This window comes from Bos indicus x Bos taurus, chromosome 18 (genome assembly GCF_003369695.1).
Source record: "Bos indicus x Bos taurus breed Angus x Brahman F1 hybrid chromosome 18, Bos_hybrid_MaternalHap_v2.0, whole genome shotgun sequence".
NCBI lineage: Eukaryota > Metazoa > Chordata > Mammalia > Artiodactyla > Bovidae > Bos > Bos indicus x Bos taurus.
In genome coordinates, this window is record NC_040093.1 from 9,479,758 (window position 1) to 9,506,705 (window position 26,948).

At 47.1% G+C, this 26,948-nt stretch overlaps 2 protein-coding genes and 1 pseudogene across 22 annotated transcripts in view; 1 reads left to right on the forward strand and 2 right to left on the reverse strand.

The window, feature by feature from the left end:
• Positions 1–5,077: 5,077 nt before the first annotated feature.
• ZNF473 (zinc finger protein 473) lies at positions 5,078–17,700 on the reverse strand. 2 transcript variants are annotated; one of them, XM_027515063.1, is made up of 5 exons: positions 17,599–17,693; positions 13,728–13,931; positions 12,358–12,484; positions 10,911–11,000; positions 5,078–9,525 (listed from the first exon to the last, which is right to left on the reverse strand). In XM_027515063.1, the coding sequence occupies exons 3-5, from the start codon at positions 12,455–12,457 to the stop codon at positions 8,150–8,152; spliced, it is 1,566 nt and encodes a 521-aa protein (XP_027370864.1). In that variant the 5' UTR covers positions 12,458–12,484; positions 13,728–13,931; positions 17,599–17,693; the 3' UTR covers positions 5,078–8,149. The 2 variants fall into 2 exon arrangements, with proteins under 2 accessions (XP_027370864.1, XP_027370865.1); XM_027515064.1 differs by having other exon boundaries at positions 9,432–9,653; positions 17,599–17,700.
• Positions 6,956–7,537, reverse strand: LOC113875856 (annotated as a pseudogene).
• Positions 17,701–17,818: 118 nt separating the features above from the next.
• Positions 17,819–26,948, forward strand: part of VRK3 (VRK serine/threonine kinase 3) — a 35,967-nt gene continuing 26,837 nt past the window's right edge. For 2 of the 20 annotated variants that reach the window (XM_027515079.1, XM_027515080.1), the window contains exons 1-5: positions 18,073–18,434; positions 19,262–19,324; positions 24,412–24,545; positions 26,003–26,176; positions 26,434–26,628. In XM_027515079.1, coding sequence (XP_027370880.1) covers positions 24,413–24,545; positions 26,003–26,176; positions 26,434–26,628 — 502 coding nt within the window. In that variant the 5' untranslated portion in view covers positions 18,073–18,434; positions 19,262–19,324; position 24,412. Of the gene's footprint in view, positions 18,030–18,062; positions 18,435–19,222; positions 19,325–20,553; positions 20,583–24,411; positions 24,546–26,002; positions 26,177–26,433; positions 26,629–26,948 lie in introns of those variants that run through there. The other 18 variants (XM_027515074.1, XM_027515069.1, XM_027515068.1 and 15 more) reach the window with 18 other exon arrangements.

The following is a 26,948-nucleotide window of genomic DNA, read 5'->3' on the forward strand; positions in this document are numbered from 1 at the left end:
TAACTCATCAGAATATACTCCACAACATATGGAACTTTCTCAGCACTTTCGGTCCACTCCCTTCTCAAAGACTCACCCCTCCTTTACTAACATACTGGTGCGGAATAATTGGATTTTAGGTCTAAGAGAACCTGATTTTGAATCTTGCCTTTGCCATTGTCTTGCTGACTGATCCAGTTTATTTGTACTTAAAATTACAAAATGTCTGGGTTTCAGGTAACAGAAAACTCAAAACTACCCGAACAAGAAAGACAGTTTAGGGCTTCCCTGGTGATTCAGTGGTTTAAAAAACAGAAATCTGCCCCTCCGTGTAGGAGAGACGAGTTTGATCCCTAGTCTGGGAAGGTTCTACATGCCACAGAGCAACTAAGTCCATGTGCAGTAACTACTGAGCCTGTGCTCTAGGGCCTGGGAGTTGCAACTGCTGAAGCCCATGTGCCCTAGATCCTGTGCTCTACAACCAGAGCAGCCACTACAGAAAACCTGCACACTGCAAACAGAGAGTAATGCATGCAGCAACGAAGACCCAGCACAACCAGAAATGAAGCTGACCTACATATAGGTTTCTAAAGAGGCAGGTCAGGTGGTCTGGTACTCCCATCTCTTTCAGATTTTTCCACAGTTTATTGTGATCCACACAGTCAATAATACCAAACTGAAGCTTGTGTTACTTTTTATCTCACTCTTCATGGTAAGGGGGCTTCCCTGGAGGCTCAGACAGTAAAGAATCCTCCTGCAATTCAGGAGACCTGAATTTGACCCCTAGGTGGGGAAGATCCCCTGGAAAAGGGAATGGCTACCCTCTCCAGTATTCTTGCCTGGAGAATTCTATGGACAGAGGAGCCTGGTGGGCTACAGTCCATGGGGTTGCAGAGTTGGACACCACTGAGTGACTAACAAAAAAGTCTGAAATGCAGTACTTGGATGCAATCTCAAAAACAACAGAATGATCTCTGTTCATTTCCAAGGCAAACCATTCAATATCATGGTAATCCAAGTCTATGCCCCAACCAGTAATGCTGAAGAAGCTGAAGTTGAGCGGTTCTATGAAGACCTACAAGACCTTCTAGCACTAACATCCAAAAAAGATGTCCTTTTCATTACTGGGGACTGGAATGCAAAAGTAGGAAGTCAAGACACACCTGGAGTAACAGGCAAATTTGGTCTTGGAGTACAGAATGAAGCAGGACAAAGGCTAATAGAGTTTTGCCAACAGAATGCACTATGGCTCAGATCATGAACTCCTTATTGCCAAATTCAGACTTAAATTGAAGAAAGTAGGGAAAACCACTAGACCATTCAAGTATGACCTAAATCAAATCCATAATGATTATACAGTGGAAGTGAGAAATAGATTTAAGGGACTAGATCTGATAGAGTGCCTGATGAACTATGGATGGAGGTTTGTGACATTGTACAGGAGGCAGGGAGCAAGACCATCCCCAAGAAAAAGAAATGCAAAAAAGCAAAATGGCTGTTTGAGGAGGCCTTACAAATAGCTGTGAAAAGAAGAGAAGCAAAGAGCAAAGGAGAAAAGGAAAGATATACCCATCTGAATGCAGAGTTCCAAAGAATAGCAAAGAGAGATAAGAAAGCCTTCCTCAGTGATCAGTGCAAAGAAATAGAGGAAAACAATAGGATGGGAAAGACTAGAGATCTCTTCAAGAAAATTAGAAATACCAAGGGAACATTTCATGCAAAGATGGGCTCAATAAAGGGCAAAAATGGTATGGACCTAACAGAAGCAGAAGATATTAAGAAGAGATAGCAAGAATACACAGAAGAACTGTATAAAAAAGATCTTCATGACCCAGATAATCATGATGGTGTGCTCACACACCTAGAGCCAGACATCCTGGAATATGAAGTCAAGTGGGCCTTAGGAAGCACCACTATGAACAAAGCTAGTGGGAGCAATGGAATTCCAGCTGAGCTATTTCAAATCCTAAAAGATGATGCTGTGAAAGTGCTGCACTCAATATGCCAGCAAATTTGGAAAACTCAGCAGTGGCCACAGGACTGGAAAAGGTCAGTTTTCATTCCAATCCTAAAGAAAGGCAATGTTAAAGAGTGCTCAAACTACAGTACAATTGTACTCATCTCGTACATTAGCAAAGTAATGCTCAAAATTCTCCAAGCCAGGCTTCAACAGTACGTGAACTGTGAACTTCCAGATGTTCAAGCTGGATTTAGAAAAGGCAGAGGAACCAGAGATCAAATTGCCAACATCCATTGGATCATAGAAAAAGCAAGGGAGTTCCAGAAAAACATCCATTTCTCCTTTATTGACTACGCCAAAGCCTTTGACTGTGTGGATCTCAATAAACTGTGGAAAATTCTTAAACAGATGGGAGTACCAGACCACCTGACCTGCCTCTTGAGAAATCTGTATGCAGGTTAGGAAGCAACAGTTAGAACTGGACATGGAACAACAGACTGGTTCCAAATTGGGAAAGGAGTACATCAAGGCTGTATATTGTCACCCTGCTTATTTAACTTATATATATGCAGAGTGCATAATGAGAAACGCTGGGCTGGAAGAAGCACAAGCTGGAATCAAGATTGCTGGGAGAAATATCAATAATCTCAGATATGCTGATGACACCACCGTTATGGCAGAAAATGAAGAACTTGAGGCTCTTGATGAAAGTGAAAGAGAAGAGTGAAAAAGTTGGCTTAAAGCTCAACATTCAGAAAACGAAGATCATGGCATCTGGTCCCATCACTTCATGGGAAATAGATGGAGAAACAGTGAAAACAGTGACAGACTTTATTTGAAGGGGCTCCAAAATCCCTGTAGATGGTGATTGCAGCCCTGAAATTAAAAGACGCTTACTCCTTGGGAGAAAAGTTATGCCCAACCTAGACAGCATATTAAAAAGCAGAGACATTACTTTACCCCTAAAGGTCCATCTAGTCAAGGCTATTGTTTTTCCAATAGTCATGTATGGATATGAGAGTTGGACTTCAAAGAAAGCTGAGCACCAAAGAATTGGTGCTTTTGAACTGTGGTGTTGGAGAAGACTCTTGAGAGTCCCTTGGACTGCAGAGATCTAACCAGTCCATCCTAAAGGAAATCAGTCCTGAATATTCATTGGAAGGACAGATGTTGAAACTGAAACTCCAATATTTTGGCCACCTGATGCAAAGAGCTGACTCATTTGAAAAGACCCTGATTCTGGGAAAGATTGAAGGCAGGAGAAGGGGACGACAGAGGATGAGATGGTTGGATGGCATCACTGACTCAGTGGACATGAGTTTGCGTAACTTGAGTAACTCATGTTACTCCGGGAGTTGCTGATGGACAGAGAAGCCTGGTGTGCTGCAGTCCATGGGGTCGCAAGGAGTCGGACCCGACTGAGTGACTGAACTGAACTGAGTGACTAACACTTTCACTTTGTCATACCAGGTGTAAATAATCTCTCAGGAATGGAATGGCCCAAGCCTTGTGATGCTATTTTCCTGGTGAGTTTATCAGTACTTTTGTTTCTCTGTAACAGCTGATATTTACCAAATAAGGATGTCTTCTGACTCAGCAGGGATTTGCTTTTATACAGCTTCTGATACAAAGGGAACAATTCATTTCTATCTTGTTGGGACTTTCTTTACCAACAGAGAGGTAAGTCTACCCATAAGTTTCAAAACCAAGCAATTAAATGCTATAAGACCCCCCCTCCAAAAAAGGAAATCTTCATTTAATAATCGCTTTTTTTTTTTTTTTAACTGTACCACTCGGCTTTTGAGATCTTAGTTCCCCAACCTGGATTGAACCCTGGGACCAGGGCAGTGTTAGTGCCATGTCCTAACCACTCAACCACCAGGGAATTGACTTTTTTTTCCCTTAGTTATAGCCATCCTAGTGGGTAGCATCTCATTGTGGTTTGGATGTGCATCTTGCTAATGATGTTCAACATCTTTCATGTGCTTCTTGGCCATTTGTGCATCTTCTTTGAGGAAATCTATATTCAGATCCTTTGCCCATTACTAAGTGGGCATTTTGTAAAATTGCCTTTTTCCCCAGCTCCTTGAAACCACTGTTTCTATTAATAGGTATGATTTTCCCAGACCAGTAACTTCTCAGTGTTAGGTATCCACATGCCACCTCCTTGGTTTATGCAGAATGGCTAACTTCCATCCTCCTAAGATGCCACTGCCTGTCTGAAGATTCTACTAATTTCAGTCTATGTCCTTAAAAACTTTCAACCACAACTATGATTGAATGATCAGTATCACTTGCCATGAATGGAAATTTGCACATTTTCAATGGACAGCAATGCCCACCCAAAGGGCAGAGTTTGGAGTCCTGGAGTGAGGCGGTGTTAAAGGTACTTTCAGCCACTTAAGGTGGATAGAGCAGATACAGCCCGACCCCTGCCAACCCACAGTGAACATGAAGCACTAGTGAGGGGAATGAACAGTTGCTGTGATCTGACACACAGTGATCAGATCTGGCAACTGGCATAGCATAATCTAGTTTATCCATTGGCAGGATGCAAGGCTTTAGCTGAATGTTCCCCAACCTCAGTGATACACTGCCATCAAATTTTTTAGCTGCAGATGTGTGCCATACATTTTCCTTCAGATCAGCTTAAAAAAAAAAAAAAAACTTAAAATTGATTTATTTTTCAAGAGGACTTACTACCTTTCCAGGAGTGGGAAACTGGTATCTCTCATCAGTAGAGGATAAAGGGGGAGAAGGAAAGTAAAATAAGTACCAGGAGAGCAAAATAATGTTAAATTCTAGCAACAACTCTTGCCTGAGCCCAACTGTATCTTTTTAACTAGAAAAGAATAAACAACATGCAGTCCACACTTCCTCCTTGATTAGGCAGAACTAATGAGGATGGAAAATTGCTGGCTGATGATGTGCTGACGAACAACTGAAAATGAGTGGCTCCCTAGTTGTCCTTGACCCTCCCGGGCTTTGGAAAAACAGAATTAACCATCTCATCATGGGATGGTTTTCACCATCAGGAGCCCTCCCCTCCCAGAACTGTGAGCACTTGACAGTTAGTGACTGTACATGCCCAGCCCCTGGCTGGGTGTGTGGCACTGAGCTGAGAAAAGCAATCAACCCTTAGAAATTAAAAAACTTTTAATCAGAGAACAAACACTCAAACATGAGGGTAGGCGTTTCTACCCTGGTCCACAGAACACAGATCATTAGTTACACAGATAGCACACACACACACACACACACACACACACACACACACACACACACACACAAATGGCTGCCAGCTCTCCACAGGGCCTCTGACTTCTACCTTTGGTGTCAAAACTCTTGCTTGAATACACTTAGCAATTTGAGTTCCCACCCCTACCCCACCCTTGGGTATATATCAGGCCCCTTGCTCAGATACAAATAAGGTAGAAGTTGGGCGTTTTCAGCCATTTGAAAACCAGTACACTCCCCACTGTGGTGTGGTCAGCTGCTAAGTTCCCATTTTCAACAAACCAACTGGTGCAACTCAAGGTGCAAGGTTTTAAATATCCCAGGGGCCCAGAGCATAGACTCTTGAACATTTTTTAGCACCAAAAATAAATAAATTTATATTTAAAAAAAAGAAACAAAAATATGAAAGAATATTAAAAGTGCCAGAGTCCAGTATCTTTGTAAGATTGTTTGTGCTTCAGGAAACAGGTGACTGGATCATGTAGCAAGTGGAACACAAAAGCTCAGAGCTGAGGAGGTGCCATCAAAAGAGCTGGTCACGTGCTTCCCTGAAGTGAGACTCAGTTGTAGAACAGGCCTGGCCATGGTGAGCAGTGAATGCAAGGGCTCTAACTCCAAGGAATCACCTGGCAACGAATAGCACTCCTCTATGAAATGAGGCCATTCATTTCCCTGATTCCAGAAGCTTCAACGCAAGGGCAGCACTTTAAAGTATTGGTGTTCCCCAACTTGGAGCCTATAGTAAAGTGCTTGTGAGTGGCCAGGTTGGACAAATGATGGAGGAGGAACATTCCAGAAGTCATTTCTGTGCATCACTATTTTTGCACCAAGCACATCTTCTGCATAGATCGTGTGAACCATGTGGAGACAATGATAATCCACTGCAGCTTTCATAACTGAATCCAGCTGTTTACAGCTTTAACTTTCATGATAAATTTGGTCTCGTCATTTAACCAACCATTTGAAATGGGAGACTATGGGAAGGGGTAGCATGTGGATGTGGGAGGGATCCTTTTGAGTGAGAGGTTTGGGAAACTAGGAGTGGAAAGTTCTTTCTGTGAGATGTTAGATGTTACAGATTCTTCTTGGCTTTTTGTGGGTTAGTTAAGAAAGTACTAGGACAGATCTGAGATGAAGGGAAGGAAAAGGCTAGACTTTTTTTTTGTTTCAATAAAGAACAAAGTGCTGATATTTTGCAAACAATTAAACCAAGGGTATACTGAAGGAAAACTTTGAAAATTAAAGCCATGAGTAATGTTAGTAACAACAGTAACTGCAATTGAATACAAATAGAGGGTTACTGAATCATCTCTTTGTTTTAATGTAAAAGAGTGTATTTGTTATATCTGATGCGTATTTGTAGCTCACACTTGGTGAGTACTCACTATCTGATAGGTACTTGGTTCTAAGTGCTTTGCATCTATTTATGTTCACAGTAGTCTTTTGAGGTAGTAACTAGGATTGTGCCCATCTTACAGATGAGGATACTGAATCCCTGAGAGGTTCCATGACTCTCTGTAGATCACCTGGCAGATGGCAGAACTGGGATTGAAGTCAGTAAACAGGGTCCAGTCTATCTGACTTCCAAAGCTCCAGTTTTCATTGTTTTAATGAAACGTGTGTAAATTTTCTAATCAATCTTTATTACCAGAGAGATTAATTACTCACGGCAGGGAGGGGCTTACACTGGGATGGTTTCAACTCTGGGCCTCGGAGGAACATTCTCAGATGTCTGGGAGCCTGCTGCTACCCAGGGGTCATGGGGAGGATTGCTACCTGCTACTTTGGAGTGTGAACTCACTGCTGTCGGCTGAGACCTGAGCAGCAGCACAAGGCTTTCTGACAATGTTGACACTGATATGATTTCTCCTGGGTGTGAATTCTCTGGTGCTGACTGAGATGGGCCCTAAGGCGAAAGGCTCTCCCACACACACCACAAGCATAAGGCTTCTCCCCTGTGTGAGTTGTCTCATGCTGCATCAGATTTGTTTTCTGCGCAAAGGCTTTCCCACATTTAGCACACACACAAAGCTTCTCCCTGGTATGAACTCTCTGATGCTTAGAAAGGCATGAGCCCTGCTGGAAGGCTTCCCCGCACTCCTGACAAACGTAAGGCTTCTCTCCAGTATGAATCCTCTGGTGATGGATGAGCGGAGTGCCCCGAATGAAAGCTTTCCCACCACTGTCACATTTATAAGACTTTTCACCTTTGTGAATTCTCTGATGCTTAGAGAAGCACGAGCTCTGGCTGAAGGTTTTCCCACATTCCTGACAAATATAAGGCTTTTCTCCGGTGTGAACTCTCTAGTGGTAAACGAGCTGAGCACGCAGGCTGAAGGTTCTCCCACAGTCAGCACACATATAGGGCTTCTCATCTGTGTAAACTCCCTGGTGCTTAGAAAGGCATGAGCTCTCCTGGATAATTTCCCCACATTCATTCTGCTCAAAGGGCCTCTTTCCGGCCTGAGTTCCCTGATGCTGAATAAGGTGGTTACTGTGGGCCAAGACTGTCACACTTGTTAGGTATCAAGGGCTTCTTCGTAGTGTGGATTAACTGATGTTCTAAGAGACATGCACTTTGGCTGAAGATCCTTCCACATTCGTTACATTTAAAGGGGTGCTCGATCACGTGGAGGGACTGATGTTTGATGAGGGAGGTCCTGTAGATAAAGGCCTTCCCACAGTCCCCACATCTGTATGATCTCAATCTAGAGTGGATCTTCTGGTGCCGGATGAGATGTGAACTTTGCCCAAAGGCTTTCCCACAGTGGTTACACTCAAAGGGCTTCACCCTGGCATGAATCAACTTGTGCTGAGTCAGGTATTTTCTGCAGTGGAAGGTTTTCTCGCATTTGTTACACTTAAAGCGCTTCCCACAGATCCTTGGATGCTCTCTGTGCTCGGGTTTCTCATATAAGATCTCCTGGCTCTCACTGAGTCCTTTTTCTCTATTGTGAATGCACTGGTGGCAAGTTAGGGTTGAGCAGCAAACAAGTTGCTCACCACACTCCTGACATTCGTTAGGGGGTTTCCACAGCATGGATTTTTCTGGTGCTGAACAAGGTGTTCATTGTGGCTGAAGGTCCTCTTGCATTTGGCACAGCTGTAGAGCTTTTCTGTAGCGTGCATGGACAGGTGTCGAATCAGGTGGGAGGGCCGGCTGAAACTCTTGACACATTTGTGACATTTGTGGGGCCTGTAACCCGTGTGAACCCTCTGGTGTTCACTAAGGTGACTGTTCCGGTAAAAGGCTTTCCCACATTCGTTGCATTTGTAATTCTTCTCTCCACTGTGAACCCTCTGGTGGATCTTTAGGGCCAGGCTATGGCTAAAGGTTTTCTCACACTCATCACATTTATAAGGCTTCTCTGCAGTGTGAACAGACTGCTGTTGGACAAGAAAGGAGCTCTGCTTGCAGGCCTTCCCACACTCCTGATCCTCAGGGATCATTTTTGCAGCATGAATTTTCTGATGTTGGAGGAGGTATCTGTTGGAGTTGAAGGTTGCTTTGCATTTGGCACATTCATAGCATTTCTGAGTATGGGTCTTCTGATGCACAGAGAGATGAAAGGTTTGGCTAAAACTCTGGCCACATTCTTTACAATTGTAGGTTTTACCTGGGGGTGGTTTATGACACTCAAAAGGCTGTGAGTTGTGATCTGCTGGACAGTCACCATCTTGACTCTCCCATGGTTCTTCTTCAGTGTGAACTTTCTGATGACACAGAAGGTGTGTATTCTCACTAAAAGTTTCCCCGAACTTGTTATACACATAGGATTTGTAGCCTGTGTGAGTCACTGGTTGCATGGAAAGGCAGGAACGCTGGTTGACATCTTTCTCATACTCTTGAAGCACTGTGGGATGCTGCTCCCTGTTGTGAAGAATCCAGTGCTGGATCATATGGTAACTCTGGCTGAAGCTCTTCCCACACTCACTGCACTCATATGGTTTCTCCCCTCCCTGGATGGTATCCTGCTGGCTGTGGTCTGAGTAGCACCCAAAGTCATTCCCACATTCCTGAGACTTAGCTGGTGCCAGGCTCTTTTCAGGGAGATCAAGTGTCATGGAACCCCCTCCTGGGGAAAGGTGGGACTCAGGACTGAGGTCTATCTTGAGTTCATGGCTCTTGAATTTGTGGCTTTTGCATTCTGTGGGACTTTCCAGACTGATAATATCAGACCTCAGAAGACTTTCTGAATCTCCTAGCAAACTATCTAACCAGGTTTGGCCTATGGAGGCTTCTCCCAAATGGGAGTTCCAGAGATCATCCTTGGAAAAAGTCTCAGTAATCTCTTGGAAGAGTCCTGCTTCCAAGAAGTCCTGAGGCAGAGGAGAAGTCTCAGCTATGCCTGAAAGAGAGGGCAAGTGCAAATGTCTCCTGTTCCCTAGGAGTTAAAGACAGGAGCTGCAGGCTAAGAGTAAACAAGAAGGAGAGCAGGTGATGCATCCTGAGTCATCTGATGCATCCTGATGTTGGCTGGGAAGAGAATGAAGGAGGCAGGGCCAGCATGGTGATCCAGTGGGTACTGGCATCACAGGAAAAAGAGCCCATTTCAAGAGGTATTAGGAGGGGGAGCTGGGGGACTTGCTTAGTGACCCAGTGGCTAAGACTCATGCTCCCAAGGCAGGGGACCCCAGTTCAATCCCTGACCAAGGAACTAGACTCCATGTGCTACAACGGAGACCTTGACATAACTAAGACCCAGCACAGCCTAATAGACATTTTTAAAAAAGGGGGGGTGGGCGTGGTGCTGGGCAGCCATGGAGGTTCCAGAGGGATACTTGCCATCATCAGCCCCATCAGCTAAGGCATACTTCCTAGAGAAGTGCACTCGGGGAAAAGAGGTATAAATGATGACAACATAATACCATGTCACCACAGGAGGACTTATTTGGATGTGGCTACACAAGCTTGGAGTCAGCCTGGATGTCAAGGTGGCAGAAAGGGAAATGCATGGTGCCTAGGTCCATGTGAAACACCTGTGTGCTCAACAGGAGGCTACAGAAGGTCCACGCTCACGAGAGGTGAACCAAAAAGAGTTGCCTGCTGACAGCTAGGGTGCAGGCTGAGACTGAGCCATGCAGCCCCCACACCATGGCCTCTGGTTCAGGGGCCCTTCTCCTCATGTGAACCGTCAGTCTAACAATGAGAAAAGCTGCTGGCACCCCAGAGAGGGTCCCTGACTCTCCCTTCAGGGATGTCTCAACCAGCACACCCGGGAATCCTGACTGCCTGACTGATCCCCCAGAGAAACTGTGGCCTGGGAGAGGGCAGAGTGAATGCTCTTAGCTGTATTTAGGCCCAGGCTTGAGTCACTAACAGACAGGCCATCTGCTGGGCCAGAAGGAAGGATGGGCCTGCCTGAAGGCAGGTGAAATAGGCAGACCGGGAGGTCCACAGTGCTCAAGGGGCACAAGACAGAAAGGAGGAGAGACTAACTCAGAGAATGGAATGCTGAGCCCTGCTGAGTCTGGAAGGATGCAGAGGGGACAGAGGAAGGGCACCAAAACAGCCATGTGCTGAACACAGAGGTACACGGAGAAAAGGTATGCAGGGCGAGGCTCCCCAGCCTGAAGCCAGCGCATGGCAGAGTGAAGCCGAGAGGCAGGGGGTGGAGATGTGTCAGCAGACCTAGTGGGCGGGATGGAGGTCCTAAAGACAGAGGGCCTACAAAGGACCACACCCCGTGAGCTCCCTCCACCCTCCCCTGGGGGGGCCTGGCTGCCCACTCACCAGTGTCTGTTGACTCCGGGCTTTCTTTCACCAGGGCCTCCAGCTTTTCCCCACCATCTGGATGGAAGGTCAGGTTGGGTCCAGGGGGGTCTGTAAGGAGAGAAAGGCATTGTCACCAACCAGATGACATCAGGATGGGGGGCCATCGGGCTGCTGAGCAGGAACTTCCTGGGTGTCCTGATGATTATTCAGCACCTGATCCAGCTCTGCAGGGTTCCTGGCCCAGTGGAGGAGAGGGACCCGGTCACAATCCAGGGTGATCAGAGATGTGACCACTGGGGCTGGGGACACAAAGGATCTGTAACAGCTCTTGAGAGATAAAAGAGAGTTGCCAGGGAGAGTCATGTACCTCCTCAGTCATCCGTGATTCACTCATTCTCCCATGGACTGGACATACCAGAGGCCTCCATAAGATGGGCCCCATGATGGGAGTGTGTAGGGGGTCCCAAAGACCAATCCTGCTTCCTACCCTCTGCAAACTTCCTCAAGGGAGGGAACAGAGTTGTAATCCCAGGGGATACATGCTACAGTGGGGAGACAGCCACTGCTGACTTCAGAGATGAGAAGCCGTGAGCACAGCAAGTAGGTTTCATTTGGCTTTTAGCTGAAAGAGGACAAGGAAAGAGATTCTCCCCAACGGCCCCCAGAAGGAACCAACTATGCCCATGCCCAGATTTTAGCCCAGTCAGACCCATCTCCAGAACTGTCAGAGTCAGTGTATGCTGTTTTCAGCCACACTTGTGGCATCTGTAAAAGTAGCTACAGGAAGGGAATACACTGCTAATAAATACACACAGATGAGTGTCTGGAGGACTAGAGGAGAGCATTCTAAGTGCTGGCCTGGCACAAGACCTAGTTCTTAACACACTGACTCCCGCTGCTCCCTCTTCTATTCATTGAGCCCTCAAAGCCAGTACTGTCTGTTCCAGACACAGGGGCTCCACCAGGGAGCAGCACGAGTTCCTGCTGCAGAAAACTACGGCAGAGGGAGACAGACCATAAAATGAGCGGTGAGCAAGCCAGGCAGGGGAGAGGCAGTGAGTGCTCAAGGGGTTGCAGTTTGTCTTAAAGGAGTGAAGCCCCTGAAGTGTCAGCTGGAGGAATTCCTCTACCATGAGGAAGAGGAAAGTGCTGATGGAGCTAGAGGGCAAGCACAGGTTTCTCTTCCCAGGCAGTACTGACATGTGGGGTTGGATAGTCCCTGAAATTCTGGAGTGTGTGGCAGCACCCCTGGGCTCCACCCACTGGATTCTAGGAGTACACCCTCCACTCCTCCCAAGTGGTGACAACCAAAAAGGTCACCAGGCACTACTGATGTCGCAGAATCAGGCAACTAAGCACAGTGATCTGAGGCGCTCAGGAGCCAGGAGATCACCCCATGGGTGACAGAGAGCCATGGGTGATCCTGAGCAGGGCGGTGACTCCCCAGGGCAGGGGTGGCACTCACTCAGCAGGAAGAGGTTCCAGTAGTTGTCCAACGCCGTGTCCCAGAACAGGTCTCCCTGCCCCTGCCCCAGCTGCTCCCAGTTCTCCGAGGTGAAGTCCATGGCTATGTCCTTGAGGGTGGCAATTTCCTGGAATGCAGCGGGACTGGGGTCAGGGAGGGGCCAATGGCTCACCTCAGTAGCCTCATCCGCCACATGCCAGGCCTCTGGCAAAAATCATCTTGTGAGACGCTTCAGATGTGAGATCTCATATTTTCCAGGCAAGGACAAGGAGTCTAGAAAAGGCGACGTGCTATCCCCTCAAGGTCACAGAGGCAGGTCTGCCTCATCCTAACATCCACCTACCTACCTTGACTTTTGCTTTTTTCAGTGTTCAAGATTTTACGTTTTTAAATTTTTTTTTATTTTAAAAATTCAAGCACAGTTGATTTACAATGTGTTATTTTCTGCTGTACAGAAAAGTGATTCAGTTGTATATACATTCTTTTCCATATTCTTTTCCATTACAGTTTATCACAAGATATTGAATAGCTCCCCAAGTTATACAGTAGGACCTTGTTTACCCATTCTACAGTTTGCCTCTGCTCATCTCAAACTCCCAATCCATCCCTCCCCTACCCCCTCCCCTCTCTGCAACCACAAGTTGGTTCTCTATGTCTGTGGGTCTGTTTCTGTTTCATTTCCATTTTCATTCATTCATTCAACAAACACCTCAAGGCTTTCTGTGTGCCAGACTAGTAATGTCCCTAGGGACCCAGAGATGAGTCCCAGTTAGTACCTGTCCCTGTGGAGTGCACAGTCTGATGGGACTGACAGATATGGGCAGAGACACCCCAACCTGGTGGATCTGTGTTACAGTGGAGGAGGCAGGGGTGACCTGGGAGACCAGAGCAGGGAGGAGCTAACGCTGCCCAGGAAAGGTGGGGAGAATAAACTGAGTCTTGAAGGCTATGGAAGATTTACCAGCTGGAGATAGCGGCTGCAGTATATTCTAGCAGAGAGAGGAGCCTGATCAAAGGCAGGAAGCTGGAAAGTATGGAGTAATATTTTCACACAAGGCCAAGAAGGGAGTAGTACAGCTTGTGTGAGGGAAATGGAAGAAGAGGAAAGAGGAGGGCAGGACCCAAGCCATGCAGGGATGGGCTGAGAAACCTGGATTTTATCCAGGGGGCAATAAGGATTTCTGGAAGGGTACTGGGCAATAAGGATTCCTGGAAGGGTACTGGGCAAGACAGTGATGGTGTGAGGGCTTTCCTTTGAGACTGATTGGGGGCGGGGGGCGGGCATCATAAGACAGTGAGCTGGAACAAGGCAGGCCAGATGTGCAGCCTCTGGGGATGACAGGTTGGGATGAGAGGGACACTTGACTCACCTCAGTTGTAGCTGATGGGGACCCAACAACCAGTTCCTCATTTAAGCTCCCCCTCCTTCCCCTCCACAATCCTGGCTGGCAGGGCGGCAGAAAGGACTAGGAAACTGGGAGAAAGTGTGCCTTCCTCCTAGAGCTGACTCTCTGGCCATGCTGGAGGAGCTCCCAAAACGTCCGGAAGTAGGAAGAGTGAGGATGTGCGTCTCCCTGCAGGAATCACACAATTCTATTTACTAAAAGCACCCAGCCCCAGTGCTGCAGAGCCTACACAGCCCCCCTTAGCACTTGTCAGGGTTAAGTACAGTCCGTAAATATCCACGTGGGAGATGTGGACGTTCAGATCTCTCACCTTGCTGGAACCTTCTGTCTTGCTCACCACTGTGGGCACAGTGCCTGACACACAGTAGGGACTTGTATCATCTCTAAGACTAGAGTTCAGGCAAGTCTCCAAGACTGTGCTATTTCTACAACAGCATGATTTCAACTTTTTTTTAAACCATGACCCACAGTAACACAGATAATATATACTATGACTTCTCATTTGCATACATAACTGAACAAAAGCTTCGTGAAACAATACTTCATCTTACAAAGTAGGGTGGACTAGGATGTTTACCATTCTATTTACTTCACTTAAAAAAATATATATATACGGTCACTGCCCACTGGGTCATTCTCAACTCATAACAGGCAAAACACTGTACACAGGTGTGGCCTCTATGTACTTCCTTAAGTGGCATATATCTATGGGTGTTGAAAGCATTCCATGTCATGAAGCCACATCACAGGTCCATAATTCTTAAGCTTCTGGGCCAAGTATGCTTTAATTCAGAAATTTTCAGATAATAAAAAGGTAATCCACCATACATGGCGTAGTTCATTAAAATCCCAGTACAGGGGGGAGGGGAGAGGAATAAGGGGAGCATTTCATAACTGAACACTTCAATATTCCAAGAGTGGAGGTAAAAATATCCACTCTAGCTAGGATAATTAAAAGTAATAAATCACAGCATTTCTAGTCAGGTTCAGGCATCAAATTCATGGAAAAAATATTTGGTTTTCAGAGCTTTCTAGATTTTGTGACTGCAGATAATGGAATGTGATAGGCCTAAGAAGTGAAGTGAAGTGCAAGTTGCTCAGTCATGTCCAGCTCTTTTCAACCCCATGGACTGTCACCTGCCAGGCTCCTCTGTCCATAGGGATTCTCCAGGCAAGAATACTGGAGTGGGTTACCATGCCCTTCTCCAGGGGATCTTTCCGACCCAGGGATCGAACCTGGGTCTCCTGCATCTCAAGCAGATTCTTTACCGCTGAGCCACCAGAGAAACCTCAGGCCTATAATAAGAGCTAATGTTTTACACAACAAGGATTTTCCTCACAAAGAGGTTAAGACTTGACTTGTGAGTGTAAGTCAATCTACAGATTTAAAAAAAAAATTTTAAGTATAGTTAATTTACAATGTTGTGTTAGTTTCTGGTATACAGCAGTGATTCAGTTATATGTATATATGTATATTTTTTCATATTTTTTCCATTATTATAGGATACTGAATATAGTTCCCTGTGCTATACAGTAGGATCTTCTTATCCATCTTATATATAGTAGTTTGCATCTGCTAATCCCAAACTCCCAATCCATCCCTCCCTCAGTCCCCCTCCCAATTGGCAACCACAGGTCTGTTCTATGTCTGATCCGCAGATGTTTTATCTGGCCTGAGTTGGCATAGAATGTTTGGTTTGTTTTTCTTTAAAAATTTTTATTTTGGGTTGCACTGGGTCCTCATCGCTGTGCAGGCTTTTTTCTAGTTATGGTAAGCAGGGTCTACTCTGTGCTGTGGTGTGCGGGCTTCTCATTGCAGTGGCTTCCCTTGTTATGGAGAACGGGCTCTAGGGCATGCAGGCCTCAGCAGGCCTCACAGACTCAGCCGCTTCATGGCATGTGAGCTCTTCCCAGACCAGGGATCGAACCCAGGTCGCCTACATTAGCAGGCAGATTCTTTACCAGTGAGACACAAGGAAAGCCCCGGCACAGAATGCTTTGACAGAAAATTCTTCTAAGTAATCCCAAACTCAAAAGCTGGGAGATTTCACCTAAAAATTCAATTTCCAGTTTCTGAAAAATCCTAGGATTTGGCCACATGGGGTCTGCATTCCCACAGAGCTAGTTTGTTGGAAGCCATTTCGAGCTCTCCACCCCTTAGATGGGATGATCCCTCTGAGAGGCCGCACAGTCCTCACCCAGACTCTTCTCTTCATTTCCTTATCGGCCTGGCCCTCAGACATCTGAATTTGAGAACTCTATGGACAGTTTCCAAATCCCATTCTGTCCACATCTCATAAACTCTTAGACCTGGGAGGGAAGAAACTGGAGCCCTGAGGTGAAGCTCAAGGTCACCCACTCTGTCATAGTAACTTAAGGCAAATCATTACCAGACTGGAAAGTCTTAGGCCCTGGAGCCAGGGAGTCCTGCCTCTTCCTGGTGTGGGACCTCGGCCACATCATTCACCCTTTTTGTGTGTCACTTTCTACATGTACAAAATAAAGCAGAAAAATAGCAACCCACAATCTCTTATCTACAATTCTAAAAACAAAAGGCTTAGAACCAGAACTTCATTCATAAATTGGTAGTCAAACTGAACCCAAATCGCCACAGGCTATGCATAGTCTTTATTCTCCTTCAGTGTGATTAACGCCTTTTCCAGCAGAAATATTCAATTTCCAAGAATTGCCCCAAATATCACTGGGAGTGTGGCCTAATTATGAAATACTGTTGTTTGGTTTGCGACTAGATGGACTGTAGCCCGCCAGGCTTCTCTGTCCATGGGGTTTCCCAGAAAAGAATCCTGGAGCGGGTTACCATTTCTTCCTCCTTCCCCACCCAGGGATTAAACTCACATCTCTTGCATCCGCAGGCGGGTTCTTCACCACTGAGCCACCTGCGTGCCCCCGTGCTCAGTCGCGTCTGACTCTGCAACCCTAGGGACTGTAGCCTGCCAGGCTCCTCTGTCCATGAGATTCCCCAAGCAAGAATACCGCAGTGGCTTGCCATGCCCTCCTCCAGGGGATCTTCCCTACCCAGGGATAGAACTCGCGTCTCCTACGTCTCCTGAATTGGCAGGCAGATTCTTTACCGCTGAACCACTCACTGAGAAGCCTTGAGCCGCCTGGGAAGCCCCAGTTAAGAAATACGCATACTATTAACTTTCTAAAGTCTAGAAAATTCTGATGACGGGGTAGCTGCTGCGGAGATTACAAGAGAAAATGTGAGAACAGCACCTGGCACACAGATAGCGCTCAAATGAATGGTAAATATCTTGAATTCCTAAAGAACTCTCGTTCATTCATCCCCCAAGATCCTGCCCAGCTCTGCCAAAGACTTCAGGCAACTCACCACCTCCTTCAGTATCAGTTTTATCATCCGAATAAAATGAAATAGAATCGTTCCTCTCAGGGCGGCCGGTTAGCGTTGGAAAGCACTTTAGCAAGATGCGGTGGTGGTTTAGTCGCGTCCGATTCTTCGCGACCCCAAGGACTGAAGCCTGCCAGGGTTCTCTGTCCATGGGATTTTCCAGACAAGAATACTGGAGTGGGTTGCCATTCCCTTCTCCAGGGGATCTTCCCCACCCAGGGATCGAACCTGGGTCTCCTGCATTGTAAGCGGATTCTTTACCAACTGTGCTACCAGGGAAGCCCGTTAGCAAGATCCTGATCCTTTACTCCGAACCAGCGTTCGAGGCTCCACCTAGATAACCACAGCCCAAAGCGACGCGCCCAGAGCCGAAATCGCCCCAGAAGCATTCCGTCATCCCTCGGGAAGGACCTTGCCCACAAGGCTCCAGAGTCTTCAGTGAGCCCAGCCCCGGTATATCCTCACCTCGAGACTGCAATCCACCGGATTAACAGACACGACGGGAGCCAGGCGGGAGGCGGAGACGCAACTGCTCTCACGCGCCTCCTCGTATCCACTTCCGGTGCCGGGCGAATATCTTCACGACTACTTCACCCAAGAGCCTCTGCGCCAGAGCCAGGACTGTTTCCCAGAGGGCTGTGCGAAGGCCTTCCCTTGTCTTCCCATCTCCACAGCCCCTTGTCTTTAGCCGGCCCGCTGAGCACGCTGGGAAACAGACTAGAAAAACAATCAGCCCCAGGTGGCATTTGGGTATTGTAGACAAGGTTTTGATGGGCAACCAAATCAGTCTTCTGCCTTTTCGAGAAGATTGAGAGGGTTTTCCATTTCTGAAGGAGACAGAGTGTCACCATGGAAACACATTTAGGAGGAAACAATTCCTGAGGGGACGCGCGATGGTAAGAGGAGGAGTTGAGGCGGGAGAAATGAGACTGTGACCTCTGATTGGCGGGAAAATGCCTCGGAATGCGCAATAGAACCAGAAAGCGTTCCACTAAAGGTGGAATAGGGTTGGGCGATGAGGGAATAATCCATCCCCCAGCCTTGAGTCAGCGGACTGGCCTGCCGCAAAGGTGCCTGGGAAATGGAGTTCCCAGGCAGTCACAGTCCACAGGCAGTCGGGAAGTCGGCATAGGCTGCGCGGGCGCAGTCCTCCCTCTGGCGAGAGGATGCGCGCGCAGCGCCTCCCGCCCTAGCGGAAGTTTCCGCAGGGCAACTGAGAAGGTGAGTCCCAGTTCCCCTGGAGGGTCAAGAGAGTCTGGCTGCAAATATCTGTCTGCCCACTCAGCTCGCCAAATCCAGAGGTGAGGGGAAGACGAGGCGGAGTAGGGGCCTAGCCACAGTTCGGTCGTGGTGCCTGTGACGTCAGCGCGACCCTTTGTGGGAGACTGAGCCCTCGGGAGCGGGGATCGCGGGTCAGGATGAGAGAATCTTCTGGCCTCCGAGATAACCTGTCAGCTGCAGCTGTCCGGTCTCGGTGGTGGGCGTGGATACAACGGAGACGGGCAAAGCTAATGGAGAGTGTGACGGAAGCCCCGCCTTGGTACTACGTCATCCGTGGTCCCTGCAAAGGGAGGGGCCGAGGCAAATCATTTCACTGTTACTCCTCCTGCCCGAAGGTGGAGTCTAGCCGTTAGCTCTTTTGCTGTGCTGCGTTTCAGGACCTGCCAGGAGGGATACAATACTTAACACACTCCATATGTTCAGTAAATATTGAACAAATCAATAAAGAAAATGTATGAATGAATGATAAAGACTGACTTGAGTGTTGGAGCCTTGGTTTTGAGTCCTGAGCTAGCCAGATGACATTGAAATGGTGACTTCAGCCCTCGGATTCCTTTCTTCTATACATATTTATTGAGAGTTTACTATAGCTCTTTCCTTTTGTGACTTTTTAAAGTTTCTTACTTATTCGTTTATTAAGCTTGTGTTCCCCCACTAGAATGAGCTTTGTCAGGTCAGGAGCTGTTGGTTTCCTTTGCTGCTGTAGGAGTTCAGTGAAAAATTGAATAAATGAATGAACTTAGCATGTGTTGGTTGCATAGCCAATTCTCAATAAACATCAATCATTATTTTTAACTCCCACGTACAGCAAGCCTGAGTCAGCCTCTCCACGTTTATTCATTTCCAGGACACAGTTAAGATGGAGTTTCCAGCCCAGTGAATCTGAGGGCCAGATCGTGACCCCATAAAGGTACCATCCCCTCGGACACATGCCCCTGAAAGCCTATTCCCCACCAGCAGCCTATTCCTCTTCCATCTCTTGTGTGTTGCTTCTCTCAGACTTCATTCCCAGGAGGAAAGTTATCATGGGCATGGCAGTGGTTTCAAGGGCAAACACTGGAGTTTCATGAGTCTGCCCCAAGAGGAACTAGAGAGATCTGAGAGGCTCAGAGCTTAAGATAGAGAAAGAGGAAAGGGAGGAATCGAAATATTAACAAATGGAAGATGATAACCAGTAACGTAAAGGACTTTCCTGTTCTTTGCAGTTGATAGAAATGTATTCCACTTATGCCTCCAACCATTTTCAAATGTGAGCAGGCTCAGTTGTGTCTGACTCTTTGCAATCCCATGGACTTCAACCTGCCACGCTCCTCTGTCCATGGAATTTTCCAGGCAAGAATGCTGGAGCGGGTTACTGTTTCCTCCTCCAGGGATATTCCCAACTCTGGGAACAAACCCGCGTCTCATGTATCTCCTGCATTGGCAGGCAAATTCTTTACCACTAAGCCACCCAGGAAGCCGCTCTGTCAAATAGAAACTGTTAAAAGCCCCATTTCACCATTGAGAAGACTGAGGCATAGAGAGGCTAAGTAACAGGCCCAGCAAAGAGCACATCTGGAATTCAAATCCAGGCAGCCTGGGACTAAAGCCTGGGACTGTAAGGACTCCTCTCCTTGCAATTGCAACAGAGACCAGCCTTTAAAGTGAATAAAGGAAAACGTTTTAATTGGATTGAGCCAGGCACAGAAGGATAAGTACTCCATGATCCCACATATATGTGGAATCTAAAAAGAAATATCAAACTCGTGGTAACAGAGTGGAATAGTGCTTGCCAGAAGCTGTGGGGGAAAAGGGATATTGATCAGAGGGTACAGACTTCCTATTGTAAGATGATTAAGTTCTGGAGACCTAATGTATAACATGGAAACTATAGTAAATAATAATGTGCATCAGCTGCTGCTAAGTTGCTTCAGTCGTGTCTGACTCTGTACGACCCCATAGATGGCAGCCCACCAGGCTCCCCCGTCCCTGGGATTCTCCAAGCAAGAACACTGGAGTGGGTTGCCATTTCCTTCTCCAATGCATGAAAGTGAAAAGTGAAAGTGAAGTCGCTCAGTTGTCCAACTCTTAGCGACCTCATGGACTCAGCCTACCAGGCTCCTCCGTCCATGGGATTTTCCAGGCAAGAGCACTGGAGTGGGGTGCCATTGCCTTCTCCAAATAATAATGTGAGTGTATACTTGAAATTTGCCAAGAGAGTAGATTGCAAGTTTCCTCACCACACACACACATACACACAAGTTGGAATTATGAGAGGTGGTGGATATTTGAATTAGTTTTATTATGGTAATTATTTCATAATATATACTGATAACCAAAATTTCAGAAATGGGGACCTGATTAAAATAGGCATTTATTTGAGGTTTGTTAGGACTGCAGCCCAGGAGACCCAGATTCAAGAAGCACTTGAGAACATCCTAATAAATACATCAGGACTTCCCTGGTGGTCAAGTGGTTAAGAGTTCGCCTTCCAGTGCAGGGGGTGCACGTTCAATTCCTTATTGGGGAACTAAGATCGCATGTGCCTGGCTGCCAAAAAACACAAAACGTAAAACAGAAACAATGTTGTGAAAAATTCAATAAACACTTTTATTTTAAAAAGGTATACATATATTCGTATTTTGGTAAAATAATAAAAAGAAGCAACTTGAATTGTGTTCTGTTGGACTACAAGTGGAGGAGGCTTCTAAAGGCAAAAACTGCAAGGCCACAGTTAGTTACATGAGTTGTTTATCAAGAATTACAATTGGAGCTGGCAAGAAGTAAGGGTGCTTGTTAAGCAAGAATTAGTTGGGATCCAAAATGGTTGTTTGGTTACAGGGGAAACAACCCTGACACACAAGATGCCAGGTAGCAGATGTTTCAAACACGGTTTGTGTCCTTGGGTTAGGCAGCAGTCACAGAAAGTTCGAGTTCTCACAGACCCTCAGTGACCACCCAATTGTAGTTTTTTATGCCTGAACTATGATCACTGTTTTAATCTCAATTTGTCATATATGTATATATATGCTATGCTAAGTCGCTTCAGTCGTGTCCGACGCTGTGCGACCCCATAGACGGCAGCCCACCAGGCTCCCCCGTCCCTGGGATTCTCCAGGCAAGAACACTGGAGTGGGCTGCCATTTCCTTCTCCAATGCATGAAAGTGAAAAGTGAAAGTGAAGTCGCTCAGTCGTGTCCGACTCTTAGCGACCCCATGGATTGCAGCCTACCAGGCTCCTCTGTCCATGGGATTTTCCAAGCAAGAGTACTGGAGTGGGGTGCCATTGCCTTCTCATATATATATATATAGGCTTCTCTGATAGCTCAGCGGGTAAAAATTTGCCTGTCAGTGCATAAGACCCAAGAGACACAGGTTCAGTCCCTGGGGTGGGTTCAGTCCCTGGGTCGGGAAGATCCCCTGGAGGAGGAGATGGCAGCCCACTCCAGTATTCTTGCCTGGGAAATCCCATGGGGAGAGGAGCCTGGTGGGCTGCAGTCTATGGACTCACAAAGAGTTGGACACAACTGAGCACACACACAGGCATATACTTATACACACAAGTTTTACACTTTAAATATAGACAGTTATTTGTCAAAGGTAAATAAAAGTAAAAAGAAAAAAACCTTTGTCTTGCAAGGTTAAATGAAGTCATGAGCAAAAGTTTATTTTAACTTTGATTTTGATATCCCAGCTAATAACCCGGACTGTACACTAAGAACAAATAAAATAATTTTGCTTTTTTTCCTTTTGCTGTTTAAAATATATTCATTGAAAATGCCTGTTGTACTGTTATCCCTGTTGAGTTTCTCTACTTGTCTTATGAACTAGTTTCATCCTGCTCTCATGACCTGAGTTGTGTCCCACAAAAATTCGTTCACGGAAACCCTCAACCTGAGTATTTCAGAATGTGTCCATATTTGTAAATAGGGCCTTTAAAGAGGCAATTAAAATGAGATCTTTAGGGTTGGCCTGCTATGGCCTAAATGTTTGTGTCCTCCCAAAGTTCATATGTTGAAATGCCCAACGTGATGGTTTTAGGAAGTGGGGCCTTTGGGAGGTAGTTAGGCCATGAAGGTGGAAAGTCAAAGTGAAGTCGCTCAGTCGTGTCCGACTCTTTGCGACCCCGTGGACTGTAGCCTACCACGCTCCTCTGTCCATGGGATTTTCCAGGCAAGAGTACTGGAGTGGGGTGCCATTTCCTTCTCCAGAGGATCTTCCCACCCCAGGGATTGAACCTGGGTCTCTCACATTGTAGGCAGACGCTTTACCATCTGAGCCACCAGGGAAGTCCTGGAGAAGGTGGAGCTCTCATAAATGGAATTACTGCCCTTATAAGAGACCCAGAGAGCTTCCCAGCCCCTTCCTCCATATAAGGACACAGGGTGAAGTTGTCAGTCTGTAGCCCAGAAGAGGGCCTTTATCAGGACCCAACCACAGTGGCACCTTGATGTTGGGCTTCCCAGTCTCTAGAACTGTAAGAAGTAAGTTTCTATTGTTTGTAAGCCACCAGGCTATGGGCTTTTTTGTTTTGTTTAGTTTTGTTGGCAGTGTTGGGTCTTAGTTGAGGCATGCAGATTCTCTAGTGTGATTCATAGGCTCACTAGTTGCAGTGCTCAAGCTTGGTTGCTCCATGGCATGTGGGATCATAGTTCCCCAACCAGGGATCAAACCCACATCCCCTTCATTGCAAGGCAGATTCTTAACCACTGGACCACCAGGGAAGTCCCATGTCTGCAATATTTATTATATTTATTACGATTATTATATTATTATAATATTGATCATAGCCATTTAAACAGACTAAGGTAGGCCCTAATCCAATATGATCAGTATCCTTATAAGAGGAGGAGATTAGAACACAGACAGAGGGACAAGCACGTGAGGACACAGTGAGAAGGTGGCCGTCAGCACGCCAAGGAGAGGCCTCCGAAGAGACCAAACGCTCATACCTCGATGTCAGGCTTCTGGCCTCCAAATTTGTGAGAAAATACATTCCTGTTGTTTAAACCATCTAGTCTGTGGGAGTGAGTTGTGGCTGCCCAAGCTAGTGAATATACGCTGTGTCCTCATTTGTCACAAGCGCTGTATGTGATTTTGGCTTTGATTTTTGTTTAAAGTATTAGGAAATACTCCAGAAATACACAAGGCTTAGAGTGTATCATAGTGACCATCCATTATCTGACTAAGTTAGGATACGGTGGACTATGCTGCAGTAACAAATAAACCCTGAAATCCTGGTGGTTTGTAGAAGGAAAGTTTATTTGCCAATCACAGGCTTGCAGTGTGGACCGGGCAGCTGCCCTTCATCTCGTACCTCTGCTGCCTCAGGGCCATCCCTGCAGAGGAAGGCTGGCAGAGGAGGTACTGGGGCCCCTAACTACCTTGGCCGGAAAATGACTTCTGCTCACACTGCATTGGCCAGAACTAGTCATGTGGCCCTAATCTCACTGTAAGGAACTCTGGGAATTGCAGAGGGAGTATGTGGCTCTCTGGTGAGCACTAACCATCTCTCCCATCCCCATCACGTGGTTCAAGAGGTGAGCGTCACAATTACAGTTGAAGACCCTCCATGCTTCCATGATTGGAGCAGTTCTCCTGCCCAATTTTATTGACCTCAGGGCGTTCTTGTACCTTTTGTGAGCTCTGTATTTTCACTCTGCATTTGTTCTACTTTGCACCTGCCCTGGGCCCTTGGGGAGAGACTGGACGCAGAGGGCAGGAACTCATTTTAGAAGTGGCCATTTTGTGGGAATTCCCTGGTGGTCCAGTTGTTATGATGCTGTGCTTCCACTGCAGGGAGCACAGGTTCGAGCCCCGGTCAGGGAACTAAGATCCAGCATGCCACAGGGTGTGGCCAGGAAAAAAAAAAAAAGGCTACTTTCTGAGAGGGTATTCCAGGTATGATAACTTTTCTTCCTTCTGCATTCTTGTCACCATGAGGAACTCAGGTGACTACTCGACAGCAATAGATTAAGTTTTTCAGCTTCCTGTCCCCCCCACCATTCTGTTTTGTAGCATGATCTGTCCAGACTGTGGCAAAGGTATTGAAGCAACATTCAAATTCTGCCCCTACTGCGGAAAACCTTTGCCTGCAGAGAAGCATGAGGGGTCCCAGTCCTTTGTCAAACCGTTTACATCATCCTCCCAAGGTAAGAACCGGGCCTTCGTGCTTCTCCCTGGAGGAGGGGTGATGTGTGTGTGCGCGTGCATCTAGGAAGAGGCCACAGACGCCTTTGCAGCTGGCCAGACCCCGTGTGGATACTAAAGCCCAGAGCTCAGGCTCACTCTCTCTACTCAGTCTCTCTCTACTCAGGTATCTTTAGCAGACTCACGACTCTAAACTAGACATTGACTCATTTCTGTCTCCAGCTTGACTCCTCCCCTGAAATCTATATCCATATAAATCAGACTGCCCGCTTGACATCTATTGGATGTCCCATATATGTCTCCACGTGCCCAGAACCAACTTCTTGATAGGCCTGCTGCCCCGTCTGCCCCTTCCAGAGATTTCTCCATCAAGGTAACAGCAACTCAGTTTGTCCAATTTCTCAGACCTTAGAGTCATCCTCCAGTTCTCTTTCTATCCCACCCCACAGCTGCAGCCCTCCAGCAGATCTCATCAGCTCTCCCTTTAAAAATCACGGCCGAATCAGACCACTTCCTCCCACCACCCTGGTCCATCTCACCCACACCAGTATTGTCGTAGAAGCTTTTTTCTCCCTGCTGTCCCTGCTTCTCCATCACCTGCGGTTCTCTTCAAGTGGCAGTCCAAAGGATCCTATTAAAACAAAGTCAGGGGACTTTCCTGCTGCTTCATTTCTTTCTCCAGAGGCTCTTCCTAACCCAGGGACCGAACCTGCATCTCCTGCACTTCAGACAGTCTCCTGCATCACAGGCAGATTCTTTACCGACTGAGCCACCAAGGAAGCCCTAAATATATTGTTTTACTCATTTATATTACTGTGCAGCTTTGAGCTCTGGAAGGAGAGGAGTTTATCCTGGTTTGTAAGCTCCGTTGATTGTGGTTTGTAACCCTGTTGTTTGCACAGCACCCAGGACCATGCCTGGCACAGATTTGGGTGCAGAGAAATCTTATTGATAATGAAGGAACAAAAACTAGTTAGAATTGATTAGGCAGAATTTTAAAGAACCAAATAAAATCTATGATAATAAAAATAAATATTGGGACTTCCTTGTGGTCCAGTGGCTAAGACTCTGTGTTCCCAGCACAGGGGGCCTAGGTTCACTCCCTGATCAGGGAACTAGATCCCTTCTTGCAACTAAGACCCAGCACAACCAAATAAATAACATTATGGCAATCAGAAACTCATAGTATGGTTTAGGCTGTGGACTAGACACAGCTTAAGGGAGAATAGTGAGTTGGAAGATAGATCTGAAGAGATTATGTAAAGGAGACCACACAGTGCTCTAGGATATAAAAGGGGTTCCGACCCATGAAGAGAATAACTAAGAGGGAGAGTTTGCTTAGATGATTCAGGTGATGGAAGTAGAAGTTGGCTGTGAGGGTCAAAGGGAAAAGAGTGGTTGAATTTGATCTCAGGGTTTCTGGTCTAATGGTTCCTGGAAAGGACCTTTGTAACTGCAGTCTGCATTCGGGCTGCCTCTCTAGGCTCAAGGAGAAAGACGAACACCAGTTCTGAAACATCTTCCAAGAAAGTGAAATGGTGCAGCTATGCTGCCTCCCCCTCCTTACCCCTCCCCTCAGAAGGCAAGAGTTCTGGATCTGAAGACACCTTGAGTACCAGTGGGAAACCCAAAGGTGAGAGTTTTACTCAACCTGGCTTGACTCTCGGTGAGGGGAGAGGAGGGTCATCTGCCAGTGGGGCATCATGCCTCTGCTCAGGCCTGCATCCCCCTCGCTGGACCCTCCTCCCAGCATCCTCCCCCGCCGCCCTGCCTACAGGCTGCCCTTGCAGTCCATCTCTCCATGGCTGGAGCTGACCTCTCCCCTCCCTGCTCACAGCTCCCTGCCATCCCCATGGCTGCCTTTGCTTTATTCTGACCATCCTCCTGCAGGGCACCTGAGCAGATCCCCAACTCCCCGTAGCAGCCCTCAGACAACCAGACAGAGCCCTCAGACCCTGAAGCGAAGCCGGATGACCGCCTCACTGGAGGCTTTGCCAGTGGGGACGGTGCTGACAGACAAGAGTGGGCAGCACTGGAAGCTGAGATGCCTGCAGACCAGGGATGACCAGGGCATTCTCTATGAAGGTACGCTGTGTGCACAGGCGGGCAGGTGCTGGGCTGGGTGGGCCGTCTTGGAGCCCAGGCAGAGGGGAGAGAACCCCTTTCTGAGAACAGAGATGAAAGTGTATCCCAGCAGCAGACCTGCCTCAAGGCAGCTTTCTCGTAGATTTGGGACTGCAGACGTAGTCACCTACAGCGTAGGTGCCTGCAGCTACCCGGCAGGTAGAGTAGGTAAGAGCAGGAGGCGGGGAGTCAGGCGACTGGGAGTGGTGGGGACTATGGCCAACCACAGAGCTTGTGCCCTGTGTAGAGGCTGCTCCTGTCCTCACACGGGAGTGCAAGCC